The sequence below is a fragment of the Salvia splendens genome, chromosome 21, assembly GCF_004379255.2.
Source record: "Salvia splendens isolate huo1 chromosome 21, SspV2, whole genome shotgun sequence".
Classification (NCBI taxonomy): domain Eukaryota; kingdom Viridiplantae; phylum Streptophyta; class Magnoliopsida; order Lamiales; family Lamiaceae; genus Salvia; species Salvia splendens.
In genome coordinates, this window is record NC_056052.1 from 27277659 (window position 1) to 27291041 (window position 13383).

The window sequence follows — 13383 nt, forward strand, 5'->3', positions numbered from 1 at the left end:
AAAAACTACCTTACCGAATTTTTCGGTATATCGGAGTTCGGTATACCGGAAATTCGGTACGGTATCGGTATGGTGTTTTGTCATACCGTAACTTTCGGTACAGTATATGGTATGGCATTCACGGTATGGTATACCGTACCGAACCACCCCCAGTTCCAACGCCCGAATTCGAAGTCCATATTCCATACCCAGGAATGGTGTCTGGGTCTGGGTCCGAATGAACATGAACCTCCAACGAGGATGAGAGGCATGGAGGCGGGTCCGAGACCGCGAGGATAGTGATCATGGATGAGGGTCTGGGAAGGAATGAGAATCCATAACCTGAATCAAGCAAAGTAGATTAAGACAGATAAACAAAAGAGAGAAAGTGTCACAATTATAAGAACAAAAAAAAGTATAAAGACTGTCCTAAACAGTAAAAAACCATTCCATCACAAAATAAACTAAAAAAGCTATTCCAGTCGAAAATCATGCTGATGTCCACCGCAAACAGCAAATAAAGACACATAAAAAATCAATCATTAATGGAAGTACATTCGAGAGCAAAACACCAATCCACAAGATATCTAACCATAAACAAAGGGTAACCAAGAGAGGACTAAGAAAAGCATACTCCAAGCAAAACAAGGAAACCAAAAACTAAACAAGCATTAACCAAAGCCACCAAGCAAAAATTGACCAGGAAGTAGGGCGAGCTACATTGTACCTTTATGTTTACCAGAGTTGCTTTTGTGATTATGCCCTGTCCATATTCTAGCTTTAAGTAAGTTCTCACACATTTGGCCTGGTGAAAAAGGAAATTCGGAGCACCACCCTTTAGTCCATGGTCCAAGTCTCCAAAGAATGAGTCTCTTCTCAATTTCCCGATTCGGTTCCATTTTTTAAAAGATAACTTTATTTCTGAGCCATCAAATAGACCAAATAGAATAAGGAACTCCAAATTTTCAAGTCAAATCTCGTGAATGGTGCAACCAAAGATAATATGATACATTGTTTCATGTTCCTCCCCACACAATGCACAAAGCTCATCCTCAACTCCGGGGAATTGGAATCTGAAAAGTCTCTCCTTTGTATTTAGTCTGCCATGTAGGACAAACCAAATGAGGAGTTGTGCACGCGGTGGAGCCACATTCTTCCATGCAAGCTTCCCATGACAAAAGCAATTGCTTCTCTGTCCTACTATGCGAAAGACCTGCTGGTAAAAATTAGAAACAGAGAAAGAGCTAGACTTGCCAAAAGCCCATAGTCTCACATCTCTCACACTCTCACTCATGGAGTCATGATCCACGGCTAGGTAGAGGTCTTTCACCAAATCCTCCTCCCATACAAATAGCCTTCTTCTCCAAGTAAGCTTCCACACCCATCTATTTTCTTCCCATTTGCCCGTGCTCTCAATCAAGTTGTTTTATTGGGTAGAAATCATGGAAAGTTTGGGGAAGAGTGACTTTATAGTATCATTTCGAGTCCATTTGTCAAGCCAGAATCTTGTGCTAGCTCCATTGCCCACTTTTATTTTTATTCCTTTCTCCGCCACTTCTTTGCTAAAAACTCGATATCGAATTCTCATATATTTGTTGATTCCTAAAAATCTCGGATAAAAAGAGGCGAATTTGGTGCATTTCATAATGATGAATTTCAGGGACTCAAGATCGGATCAGTCGCATTTGTCGACAAACACGTATATGGACGTGGCTTTTGTAAGAACTGCGGCTGCTTTTGTTGCCCAAAACAACCGTTCATACTTGCACTTTCCTATGCTCTTTTGTCAAAAATTATGGAAATAAATGAAATCATCATTGGTTTTTTAATTACATCTTCAAAGTCGTGGGGGTTGTTAAATCATGTCACATATTTCAATACGGTTTGGCCAAATATTACGGCGTCTCTTGAACACTATTAATTTCTTCGTTTTATCGAAACAATCGAGTAATTTCGTAAATTTGTAATGTAATGCTAAATGATGCAAATTTTTTTTATTAATTTAAGCATGTTAAATAATAAAAAAATTAGTTTGGACATTCTAACTCGCCAATTTTTGACTTGAGCGACTATATTTCTTGCATCGGAAAAAAGGAACAACTCCTAAAGCCAGCTACAAGGCCTTGCAGAAAATGGCTGAGCGAACTCATCGAATTCCTCTAGCCCCGAAAAGAAATCCTCGCTGAAAACAAAATCTGAGACGACGAATTCGTTTGGGTCGGGTTTGGGCTTCTCCTCCACTTTGATCACCGGTTTAACATCCGTTTCCGTTTGGTGCTGAGATTTGAGGGCTTGCTTTGGGGAGGGGAACTTCTGCCTGACTGTGCCGGCTAAGGAGTTCCGGCGCGTGGGCTGGCTGTGGCTGTGCTCCGCGGTGTAGGTGATTATGAACATCCCCGCCTCCGTACAGCTTTGCTCCACTTGTTTTCTTGCCAAACACCCCTTTGAGCTGCTACATCTGTAATAGCTCCTGTTCCCGCAATTTCAATTCTAGTTAATTAGGGTTATAAGCAATAAAACGACACCAAGATTTAACGTGGAAAAACCCACATGAGATTCTTATTTGTACAAGTGACTTCTATATATATATATATATATATATATATATTTATCTTTTGAGTTGTTCTGCCGGATAGGTTGCTCTAGATCTTTGATCAAGGCATATTAGAAGTAGAAGGCACTTTGGTTTGGTGGGATTTTGAGAATGATCAAGTAACATTGAGATAACCAAATTATGCACTAGAGAAATGTTGGTTGAGAGATTGCATAATAAATTAAGGTAACTCAACCTAATTCTGATGGCTAATAAGGATCAAATACAAGATCACAAATTAACATGGAGTAGTATTTTTTCATTTTTGATTTTTCTTTTATGAGAAAGTGATGAGAGATGAACCTTGGATATGGCGATCCCTTGATAGGTTTTTGGCCGTATTTACGCCAAGCCCACATGTCAGATGAAAGCCCCTCAGCTGAAACCTTAACCACAACTCTCTTATGCTGATTCTTCCTGAAAATTCAAACCACTAAATCAATATTAATACTATAAATATGCAGGCCAAATTAATTGCTGCAAAAATGAGTCGAAAAATCGTAAAATTTGAGTGAATTGACCGACCTTTTCTTGTACTTGGGCGTGTAGGTGGTGATGGAGGATTGATCGGATTGGTTGGGAGACGCCTTATCCTCAGCGGCGTTTAGTTCTTGGGTGGTTTGATCGGAATGTGTGGTGGTTGCGGGGTAAAAAGGTTTGTAAAGCTCTTCAAGCTCGTCGCCGTCAAAGATGTCGGGAAAAGCGGCGCGGAGATCTTGATCGGAAGCCAAGGATTGGAAGAATGAATCAGGACCGTCCATTTCCATCTTCCCAAACTCGCCGCTCGATCCTCGGACTATTGCCTGCAAACTCCAGTCCTCCATCTGCAGTTCGGACATAACTCAATATCTTTGACTGTCTTAGATATATAATATAGATATTGTTTTGAATTTTGATTCCAGAAAATGAAATTATTTAGGTGGTGAGAGAGTTGCAAGGCCTTTATATAGTGAATTATTGATGAGGCCAAGTTGAAGGATTTCGATTTATTTTATTTTATTACGATTTTTAGATTGGGTTGACTTTTGGTAATTGTCAAAGGGACGACACGGTTTCACCGCACACTGCCGGTTTTGATTGAGTTCGAGTTCGAGTTCTCATTGGTGACTAGGATTTGATGAGTTGGAATTAAAGAAAAACATAAAGGAAAGGTCATAGTCTTTTATGACTGTGATATTAACCTTTTTGCTTCTGTCATCAACACGTTAGTATTACATATTGCATCTTAGTAGTATTTCTTTTGTTTTATTTCATTATGTATGCCATATTAATATGAAGAATCTGATATGTTACAGTATGGTATACACAATTTTAGATATCACAGAACATGTATTATGTATGAATTTAATATGCTAGTGACAAGTACTACTACTATTATGTGCGTCCAATAAGTACATCATAATTTTGGGTAAGGTTCATAAACAATTCGGATGACTCATTAATACTCTGTCACTGAAAATTTGTCTCATATTTCCATTCTGTTCGCCTCACAAAATTTGTCACATTTCCATTTTTTTACATTTTTGTAGTGGCTCCACATTCCACTAACTCATTTAATTTTATTATAAAACTAATATTTAAAAATAGGATCCACATTCCACTAACTTTTTTAAAATCCATCTTCGATCATTTTACTGCCTCGGACTCCACTATCACGCCATCGTCTAGTTTGCAATTTTCTCAATTTTAATCGTTATTTAATTAGTGATAAAGTTCCAGAACTGGTCCTTAATTGTATTACTGTGGGATTCAATTTAAAGGTATTAATTAATTGACTCAATTAACTACAGATACGTGTATATTTAGGCATGCCATTAATTAAACTGCATGCATTATTCGAGTCTTGTAGTAGTTTAATTAATTTGCCCTATTTTGGAGGAAATATTTTGTCTTTGCTATTTAATGCAGATTTTGATATTTGGTGTACAACATTTAAAGGAACGTGGTGCTATCTACATCTGTCTAATATTATAAATATAATAAATAATTCAGAATGCCTAACGTGAAAAAGGCTACATGCGGGATGCCTATATTAAACATGAATTAATATTTTCAAAATTTCACATAAATCAAAGTATATTAAAAAAACTGATTAATCGTGTTAACTTTTATGCGCTTATTTATGTTATTCTTTTTTTAGTTAATGGATTGATGATGATATAAATGTCGAAAATATTTTATCCTTGAATCCGTTCGAACTTTGACCACTTGGGTTATTTTCTCAGCATTAATTTATAATTTCATTTTTGTTATTAGTTTAGTTGGTCAAAGAATAAACTAATTTAACTAGTCAATTGTCTTATTTTGTAAGCAATATAATTAATATTAATATATTATTAATAGATAACCCACGCGGTCACATGCCGTATATTGGATGACCCATCAATTATGGAGTACTATATACTTACCACATTAAAATAATATTAATAACACGATCTCAGTACGCAAACTGTCAAGCATTATGATGCACAAAATGCCAAGAAACAGGTGTATTAAATTACAAATGTCTCATACGTATAATTTTATAATACTAGTTGCAATCATGATTTTTAACCATATATTAATACATATGGCTAAAACAAAATCTTCATGTGTACTATATTTTTTCTTTTGTTATTTCTAAATATCATGATCCCCTCAAAGCTCAAATTTTAAAACATGTGTTGAAAAGAAATTTCATATATAAAGAATATAAAAATTTTGTATTCTTTATATATTTTATTAATATTTTATTTGATTTGTTTAGATGATCAATGAGATGTTCCATACCTGCAATAATATTTTTTTATTGGGTGCGAGTGTAATACTGCCATATCGACAACTGTTTATATCTCGACGTAGTTGCAAGTAGCAAGCCATAGATAGATAAATCCATTTTAGTAGTGAGGGTGTAGCTATAGGAGGTTTAATTTCAACGCATGATCTTCAAAGGGTGTGTGACTTGGGATTTTAGGACCCTTGAAAAATTATGCAACTTGCACATTAACGTGTGCTTTAGGGATAGTAGGAGAATGGACTTTTTAATTTGGGACCATGTCTATTTCCCATGCCTAATTATTCATATACTTATTATTCTTTCTATTTGGCTTATTCTACCCCCACCCAATAAAATATCCCACATAAGATTTTTCTATAAGTGTTTTATTTTATATTGCTAATTATGTGGGGGTCGCAAAACAGATATCGGATATTGGATATACACAATGCAAACCTGATATCACTCGGATATTGAATATCTGATATTGTGTTTATGAATATCGAGTACGGAATCATGTAATGGAGTTACTATGTGTCGGGTATCGGGTATTACCTTTCTTTTTTTTTTTGGCGGCTTTTGCCACCCCTAAATGATCATGTAACCTTTAAATGGCAATAATATAGGAATAGGTTACACTATATTTATATTAAACATATCGCAAGTATTATATGCAGAACTGCCCATCTATGATAATTGATTATTTAATTTGTGTATTATTCCTAATTAACCCCACCAATATACAACTATATATATTGTAGGACGGGAATAGACTTGAGGACTTTAAGATCGTTTAGATATGTTCTTTTATAACATTTTTCCTATGTCAAAATTAATGAATTCTATTCTAATTAAAGTTATGTTATTTGTAGCTGAACGTATGTGCAAAATATAGGCTCGAGTCTGTTCAGTTAAATTTGAGTAATAGGTTTAAAGCCGATGTTAACATAAGAAAAAATTATACTCCAGTATATAGTTAATTGCATTTAAATACATGAAATTGAAATCAAAATTTTAAAATTCATGTGCAATATCATGATCATGTCATTCAAAATTTTAAAAAATGAAAATTCATTAGCTGTTGTCATTCAAAATTTTAAAATTCATGTGCAATATCATGATCATGTCAAAATTCGTATATTTAGCGGCATTGTTTTTGTCCATGTCGATATGGTCTAGACGTCGAAAATAAGTGGGCTGATTGGTCCATATATAAATCGAATAAAATGAGTTAGGACCGAAAATTTATAGCTCGAAATTGATTGGCCTTTCGGGGTGGACCAGTTTGACCGGATTCCGTTTTCATGTTGGCCTGGCTAGACTCGATAGCCTTCAATTGTTTGGCCATGAATCATGACTCGCGATAACGTTCTCATAATAAATTGCTAGCTAGGTCGTAATGTCTTTAGTAGTACTACTTGAGACACAGGCAATATGTGCAGTTTATATTCTTATGAAGCCTAATTCACAACAAAAAAATATATACACAAATTAAAAAACTAACTGCAAAACAAATAATCTCACTATTAATAAGTGGTCTAGAAAAAAAACAGTACAATGGCATTTTTGTCCTTTAAACGATCTTCTATGGCCAAATTCCATCGAACATAACACCATGGCGTAGCGATGACTTTGAATCACGCCTATTTTGCAAGTCTCAACAACCATGGATGAGATTATCACAACATATATATTATGGAGTAGTAAATAATAGCATAAAATTTGTAATATAATGAAAATTATACATATTACAAACATTCTAGTCATATATTATAGTATCATAATAATTCTCATTTATGTATAAGAAAGAGATATGTATAGAATAGGGGGAGCATGCAAGAAACTATAGTAGGAATGCGATTGGCATTGCGCGTGTGGAATGTGTTAAAACCTAATCTCATTGTCACGTCGGTGTTCAATATTCAAATATTTACGCTGCCAAATATCTAACGTTATCTTCCAATTATTTGTGTTAACACAAAAACTCTCATGCGTGGGTCCCACCCGAGCCTACGTTCGATCCGCTTCACATACCTCTATCAAATCTCAATCCACAATTTGATGGGAGAATAATTTCGCATTTTTGGAGGCATTTAGAGACTTGGTCTTATCATAAATAAATTCCCATAACCGTGCCGTTCTAACTTGGTATTGCTACAGTAATTACACCTTTACTATTGATTCATGCTTACTAAATAATTCTTCTTTTCAATTATTGAAAGATATCATCAATGGAATTATATAATACTGACATATGTGAAAGTAAATATTTTAGTATTTAGTTAACTATTATGAGTAATTCATTGTATTTATTTGTCAGCGCAACTCACACCCAACTAAAAAAATCTAATTTTATCATTTGGGTCATCCACCAAAATTAAATCAATTCTAAATATGGAAAGTTATAAATAAATAAATACCAACCCTAAACATTATTATTTCGAATTGTGAATCTCATAATCCACTAACAACACGTTCATTATTTTCTTCTTTTCTTTTACTTTACTAATTGTACATTATAATTTATTTCGTTTACAATTTTATCTATTTGTTGTGTGTGGACGGAGATAGTATTTTTTTCATAATGATATTAGGCCTTTTAACTGATACATACCAGTTGCTACAAACAAATATGCAAATGCAAACACATTTTTGCTTAATTTTTTCAACTGGGCTGATGTCCAGACTGTTAATGAATAAAAGAAGCCCATAAATATATATTAGCATAAAGCCTGATAATATAAATATCACTAATTCAAAAACTCAACATAGCCCCCCTAAAATATCAACGTCATTCTATTGAATATAAACTGAGCATTCCTCCCACAAAATTGTTTTACAAAATAATAACAGTAGATTAGTCATCAGACATGTAAGCTCATGTTCAAATAAATAGGAGTAACTCTCCAAACTTTCTTTGCACGATGAGTATCTTCTTCTATCAACTCTGGACTCATGGCCGCACGGTTAATTAAACCTGCGAGATTATGCGTCCCCTGACCTTCAACGATAAATGCTGCTATCTGATAGCTGAGACCTATATTTCTATCACATACTCTCTCAGATTTTGTCAAGTTATTTTCACGAGCAAGACTTTGTTCCTCTTCACCAAAAACTTATCACTGTTTTCAAGCTGCAACAGAAATGAGTAAGTGATTCTTGCTCGATAGGGACTAAAAGATAACCACGAATCTAAGTACAGCATTGTAATGGAGATATAATGATATACCTTCTGCAATAAAAAGGCAAGAGCCTCTTCTTTTGATAAGTTGGAAAATGTAGAAGGTGAATGTTCATCAACAAGTACTTTGAGCTGCTTCAGCTTCATTGATTCTCCAGGTGCCTGCAGCAAGAAGCAATTAGCTGAGTAGATGCAGACCAAATAAAAAAGAAGCTTCGCGGTACAAGGGATGATACCTGTTCGAGAAGCTGCCTACACAGCTTCTTGAGTTTTGACCTTGGTGCAGGATCTGTGTCCACCTCCAAATTTTCGTGTTGCCTTTTCACTCCACTATGGGAATCAGTGGAACCCTCCCCGTCGCTATCACCGAAAGTAGTCTTTTTCCCTTCAAAGTAGCAGCCTGCGATTTTCTTTTTACGATCCTTGATACCAAGCCCTTGTTTTCCAGAGGTCTTTGAGCCCTGAAAATGCAGGCCCAGATAATTAATTCCTAACATTTAGAAAACTTGTAAAGTCAACTATCAAATACTAATGACTTCCTTAAAAAATCATAAACATAAATCTAACTTCAAGTCCTCATGAAACCAGTATGATGTGATAGATGCGAGTGTCAATAAGTAACTATAGCTTTGAGTTTCAGAGTTCTGAAAAGACACCTATTTTCTACGATACAAATTCCCTCACTAATTCAATACTGAATACGAAAATGGAGCCATGTTCAGTCCCTATACTTTTACACAATAAGACAAGATAACATTAATTGGCTTAACAGGGTCAAGCAGTTTAAACACTAGAACCTTGAAATTCAGATATTTCAGAAATATCAGATACAAACATAAGAGCATACCTGAGCTAAGTTGTAAAGATTTTCTTGATCGTCCTCATTGAACATGGTCCTCTCGAGGGACTTCTTTCTGCGAGATTCGGCACCAAGCATACCTCCAACGACAAACCCAAGTTTGTAGCCCCACCAATCTGATGGAACATCCTGAGTTCTTCCTGCAATGTGATACATAAGAGATCATAAGTATGAGGTCTGGGAACTTATTAGTATGTCTATACAGGATGAGATAGGCACTAAATGTAACTCCTCTCCAAACAACAGTAAAAATCATTGACAGCTTGTCACTCTCTTACTAATGACATTTCTTCTTGACTTCATTATTTAGTTAATAAACAGTAATAGAAAATTCCAAATTCAAAAACTACAAGTACTACAAGTTTTAACTGTTAACTTGTATATTTTCTAGAAATAACTTGTAATATCATATGCAAGATTGCAAGTTTAATTAATTTCTCTCAGACTTCCAATATACTTCATCAATCTACAATGCAAGTTTGATTTACAATATTTCCTCTTCAGAGTAAAGAAAATATGCACTTAGTCAAAGCCAGTTCAAAAAGTTAATGATGTTTCCAGGGTTCTATAGCAGCATGCTGATAAAAGAAGTATCCCGAAGAAGCACAATGAAGTTTCATTCAAACAAACCCATCCAAGACACTACTTTATAACCATAGAATCAAAACTTACCTGCTTCATCTGGAACACTGGTTTCAATTGGCTTCTCATCCTCGGATACTTCTGGAGCATTGCAGGTCTCTGAAGCCTTAGTCTTATTCACCTAAGGCAATAATTTCAATTAATATGATAGTGGGAAAGGCTAAAGCTGTACATGAAAAATCATGAGAGCATCAGATTATGGCGATCAGAAAGGCTTTAACAATGGGACTCAACTTAAGGAAAATTGTGTTGCTAAATACATAAAAGGCATTCTACCAGAAACCCCTGAGGCTAGTCAGCAATACAGTTGCAGAGGTCAGGTCACCCTAAAAAGGTACTCCCTCCGTCCCACAAGAGTATGCACTCTTTCTTTTTTAGTCAGTCCCATAAGTATGCACTTTCTAATTTTGGAAAGTCTTTTCTCTCTAATGAGGTGGGACCCATTATCCATTAACAACATTTCAATTACTTTTCTTTTCTATCTCTTACTTTACTAATTGTACATTAAAACCCGTGCCCAACCAAGAGTGCATACTCTTGTGGGACGAAGGGAGTATATTCATGTCGTCTTCTAGTTTATCAGTTTCCTTTTAAAAGCCATATATCAACAAGCAACTTGCATCTTGTTTCTAGCCATCCCAAACAGCAGAATTCATTAACTCATGACATCACCCGAGAACTTACAAGCTCTTTGATTCAGCTCAAATACAGCTGCGGTAATCACTAGTAGCTAGTAAGACCCTAAAAATTCAGCACATATCACTAAATTTCTTTTTTCACTATTACAACCTCCAACAATAGGAACAGGACATAATTCCAGGAACTAAGACATGAATATATAAAATTGATGCAGCAATTCACTCCAGACATACTCTTCATTGAATCACAAAAACCGGAAAACTGCATCCAAACTATACTTACAAGAATCCCTTCAAGATCCTGAGAAGAATATGCACGTACGGTCTTTCCCTTCTCTCGTTTTTTATACCTGGATATTGATATAAGAAGTCATACACGGCTGAATCAATATGATAGTACTATGTTTTAGGTGTATAAGAAACAAAATCAGCATTTTTCATGAGCCTACCTTCCTTGGGGTCGAGTAGCCTTGGCAACTGCCTCTTTTTTGTCCTTAGAAGGGCTGGGTTGTTCAGCATCTGTCTCATCATCTATGAAATACAGAAGATCACATGTCATGTAACTAGCATTATCATACAAACCCAAAAATCAGGTCAAATTTCATTTCTATGTACCTTCATCCTTGGTTTTTACAACTGCTTGCTGCCAAAGTATATATACAATGAAGAGATTTTTAATTAAAAATGATGATATGTGAAGATTTCATAGAATAAATAAAATAAAGCAGACAAGAGGCAGAACATACCACTTTCAGTTTCTTGAGGATACTGTCAAACTGAGTGGTATCAAAAGCCCATGCATTTGGTATCTCTTTTCCAATACCTGTATGCAACAAATCAAAATCATACATCAGTGGACAAATCAGAAGAACTGCAGAGCTTCATATAAGATCACATCAATTTCAGATACCACTACGCTGCTAAAAGATGCTATGAGAGAGTGCAAAAAGACAACCTAAAGTATCCTGCTTGTTCTTCACCCTTACATATCCTTTGATGCCTTGCTTTTCCTTTCCAAGCCCTTCACCTTCTTCCCATCCCTGAACAGTCATTACATTAAGCAATGAACATTCGTGAACACTTTTAACCAAACTTGATCAACAAATTTCTCATCTTTGCACAAAAATGATTGCCTATAGATCAGAATTGCAACTATACATGATGAATTTTACAATGGGAGAAAAGTGGAGCTGTAATGCAGCCTATGAAAGTCAATTTCGGTATGGTTCAACAGCTTCAACTTGAATTCAACCCAATCATATAAAGTAATAAAAAATGAGCTATCGAAAGCACATGTCTGAGCTGCGGAACTACAAAATTCACAGTCAATATTTGTAATTTGGGGGGAAATTGATAAATAAGTAAATGAAACGGGATTATTATTACCATTTGCTTCATGAGGCGGAAGGCGGCAGAGCTCCGATCTACTCCGACGTAACGGAGAGGAACTTCCGGCGTCGCCATATTTACGGTCACGTCCTTCACTCTCTCCCTCTTGATGTAGTTGGAGAGAGAAGTAGGCAGAGACGGTTCTCTGAAGCAACGGAAAACCACTACAAAAAACCTAGAACAGAGAGGCTACTATTTACGGTTGGATCTAAACGTTTACACTGGATCGACGGCTGAGAATAAAAGTGTAATTTAAATACGTAATACTAATGTTAATGAATTTATTATATCCATTTTTATTAACATCCAATATTTGGATTAAAATTTTCAAATCCCCAAATATAATGTCAATAAAAATAATTGGAGATTTTGTGTTGATGTGTTTGTGATAGTACTTTCTTAAAATATTTCTAATAATTTAAGAATCACATGTAGATGATAACTAATCAGACTCCAATCGAAGGTTAAACTTGTGCTACTTATGATATTGTTCTTGATGTACAATTAAGTAATTGGGTACATTTGATATATGCAATACCCCTCATCCATGAATAGGAGTCTTGTTTTTTCATTTTAATCCATCCACAAATAAGAATTCTGATTCATTTTGTTATTATAAATAGTAATAGAGCTTTATATTCATTACACTTACATTTCATTTAAAACTAAAATATACTATATATACAAATGATATTCATATTGTACTAATTTTTTTTCACCCACTTAATGAGACTCCTAATAGATGACTTAATGAGTATTTTTTAAAATCTCAGTACATGTAGACTTACGTGATATAAAAATGCGTATATCTTACCTAAAATGAAATCCCATTCTTGTACTTTAGATGATGACCAAACAAAATTTTGGCATTAGTGTGAACAACTATTTAAAGCAAAATCTTATTTGAATTATCTCTAAGTCAAAATGTTTCCAAACTACTAATAAGTCCATCATTTATACTATAGGATCAGATATTCTGAATTCTCTAATTAGCCTCTTTTCTACTGCTACTCCCTCCGTCCCACTTTAGGAGTCCAAGTTAAGTTCGGCACAAGCTTTAAGAAATGTAAAGGAAAATTAGTGAAAAAAGATAGTGAAATGTGGGTCATACTTTTTTATATTAGTTTTATAATAATATGTGAGTGGAAAAATATTAGTGGAATATGAGGCCTAATACCATTTATGGAATATTTCAACCGGGACTCCTAAAGTGGGACACCCTAAAATGGTAAACCGGGACTCTTAAAGTGGGACGGGAGGAGTAATATTTTGACCAAACACTTTGAAAATGTTGTTAGTAGGATCACATGGATATATGAGTCATAACTGACATGTTAATTAGTCTTA

General features: G+C 35.0%; 2 protein-coding genes across 2 annotated transcripts; both read right to left on the reverse strand.

Annotated features, from left to right (window-relative positions):
* Positions 1-1958: 1958 nt before the first annotated feature.
* Positions 1959-3489, reverse strand: LOC121783414 (WRKY transcription factor 22-like). The gene is made up of 3 exons (XM_042181476.1): positions 3098-3489; positions 2876-2989; positions 1959-2449 (listed from the first exon to the last, which is right to left on the reverse strand). Exons 1-3 carry the CDS (start codon positions 3409-3411, stop codon positions 2083-2085), a joined length of 795 nt encoding a protein of 264 aa, XP_042037410.1. The 5' UTR covers positions 3412-3489; the 3' UTR covers positions 1959-2082.
* Positions 3490-8105: 4616 nt separating this feature from the next.
* On the reverse strand, positions 8106-12194 carry LOC121785349 (G-patch domain-containing protein 1-like). The gene is made up of 11 exons (XM_042183732.1): positions 12034-12194; positions 11603-11687; positions 11394-11470; positions 11263-11290; positions 11097-11178; positions 10931-10997; positions 10040-10130; positions 9356-9507; positions 8745-8969; positions 8557-8670; positions 8106-8460 (listed from the first exon to the last, which is right to left on the reverse strand). Exons 1-11 carry the CDS (start codon positions 12109-12111, stop codon positions 8398-8400), a joined length of 1062 nt encoding a protein of 353 aa, XP_042039666.1. The 5' UTR covers positions 12112-12194; the 3' UTR covers positions 8106-8397.
* Between the last annotated feature and the right edge of the window lie 1189 nt (positions 12195-13383).

Excerpts from the sequence above, each read along its gene's own strand:
- LOC121783414 (XM_042181476.1), bottom strand. The coding sequence starts at position 3,411 with ATGTCCGAACTGCAGATGGAGGACTGGAGTTTGCAGGCAATAGTCCGA. Across the intron at positions 2,990-3,097 it reads ACGCCCAAGTACAAGAAAAG|GAAGAATCAGCATAAGAGAG; the intron begins GTCGGTCAATTC and ends TTGAATTTTCAG. Across the intron at positions 2,450-2,875 it reads AAGGGATCGCCATATCCAAG|GAGCTATTACAGATGTAGCA; the intron begins GTTCATCTCTCA and ends TTGCGGGAACAG.
- LOC121785349 (XM_042183732.1), bottom strand. The coding sequence starts at position 12,111 with ATGGCGACGCCGGAAGTTCCTCTCCGTTACGTCGGAGTAGATCGGAGC. Across the intron at positions 10,998-11,096 it reads GCTACTCGACCCCAAGGAAG|GTATAAAAAACGAGAGAAGG; the intron begins GTAGGCTCATGA and ends ATCAATATCCAG. Across the intron at positions 8,671-8,744 it reads GTAGGCAGCTTCTCGAACAG|GCACCTGGAGAATCAATGAA; the intron begins GTATCATCCCTT and ends TTCTTGCTGCAG.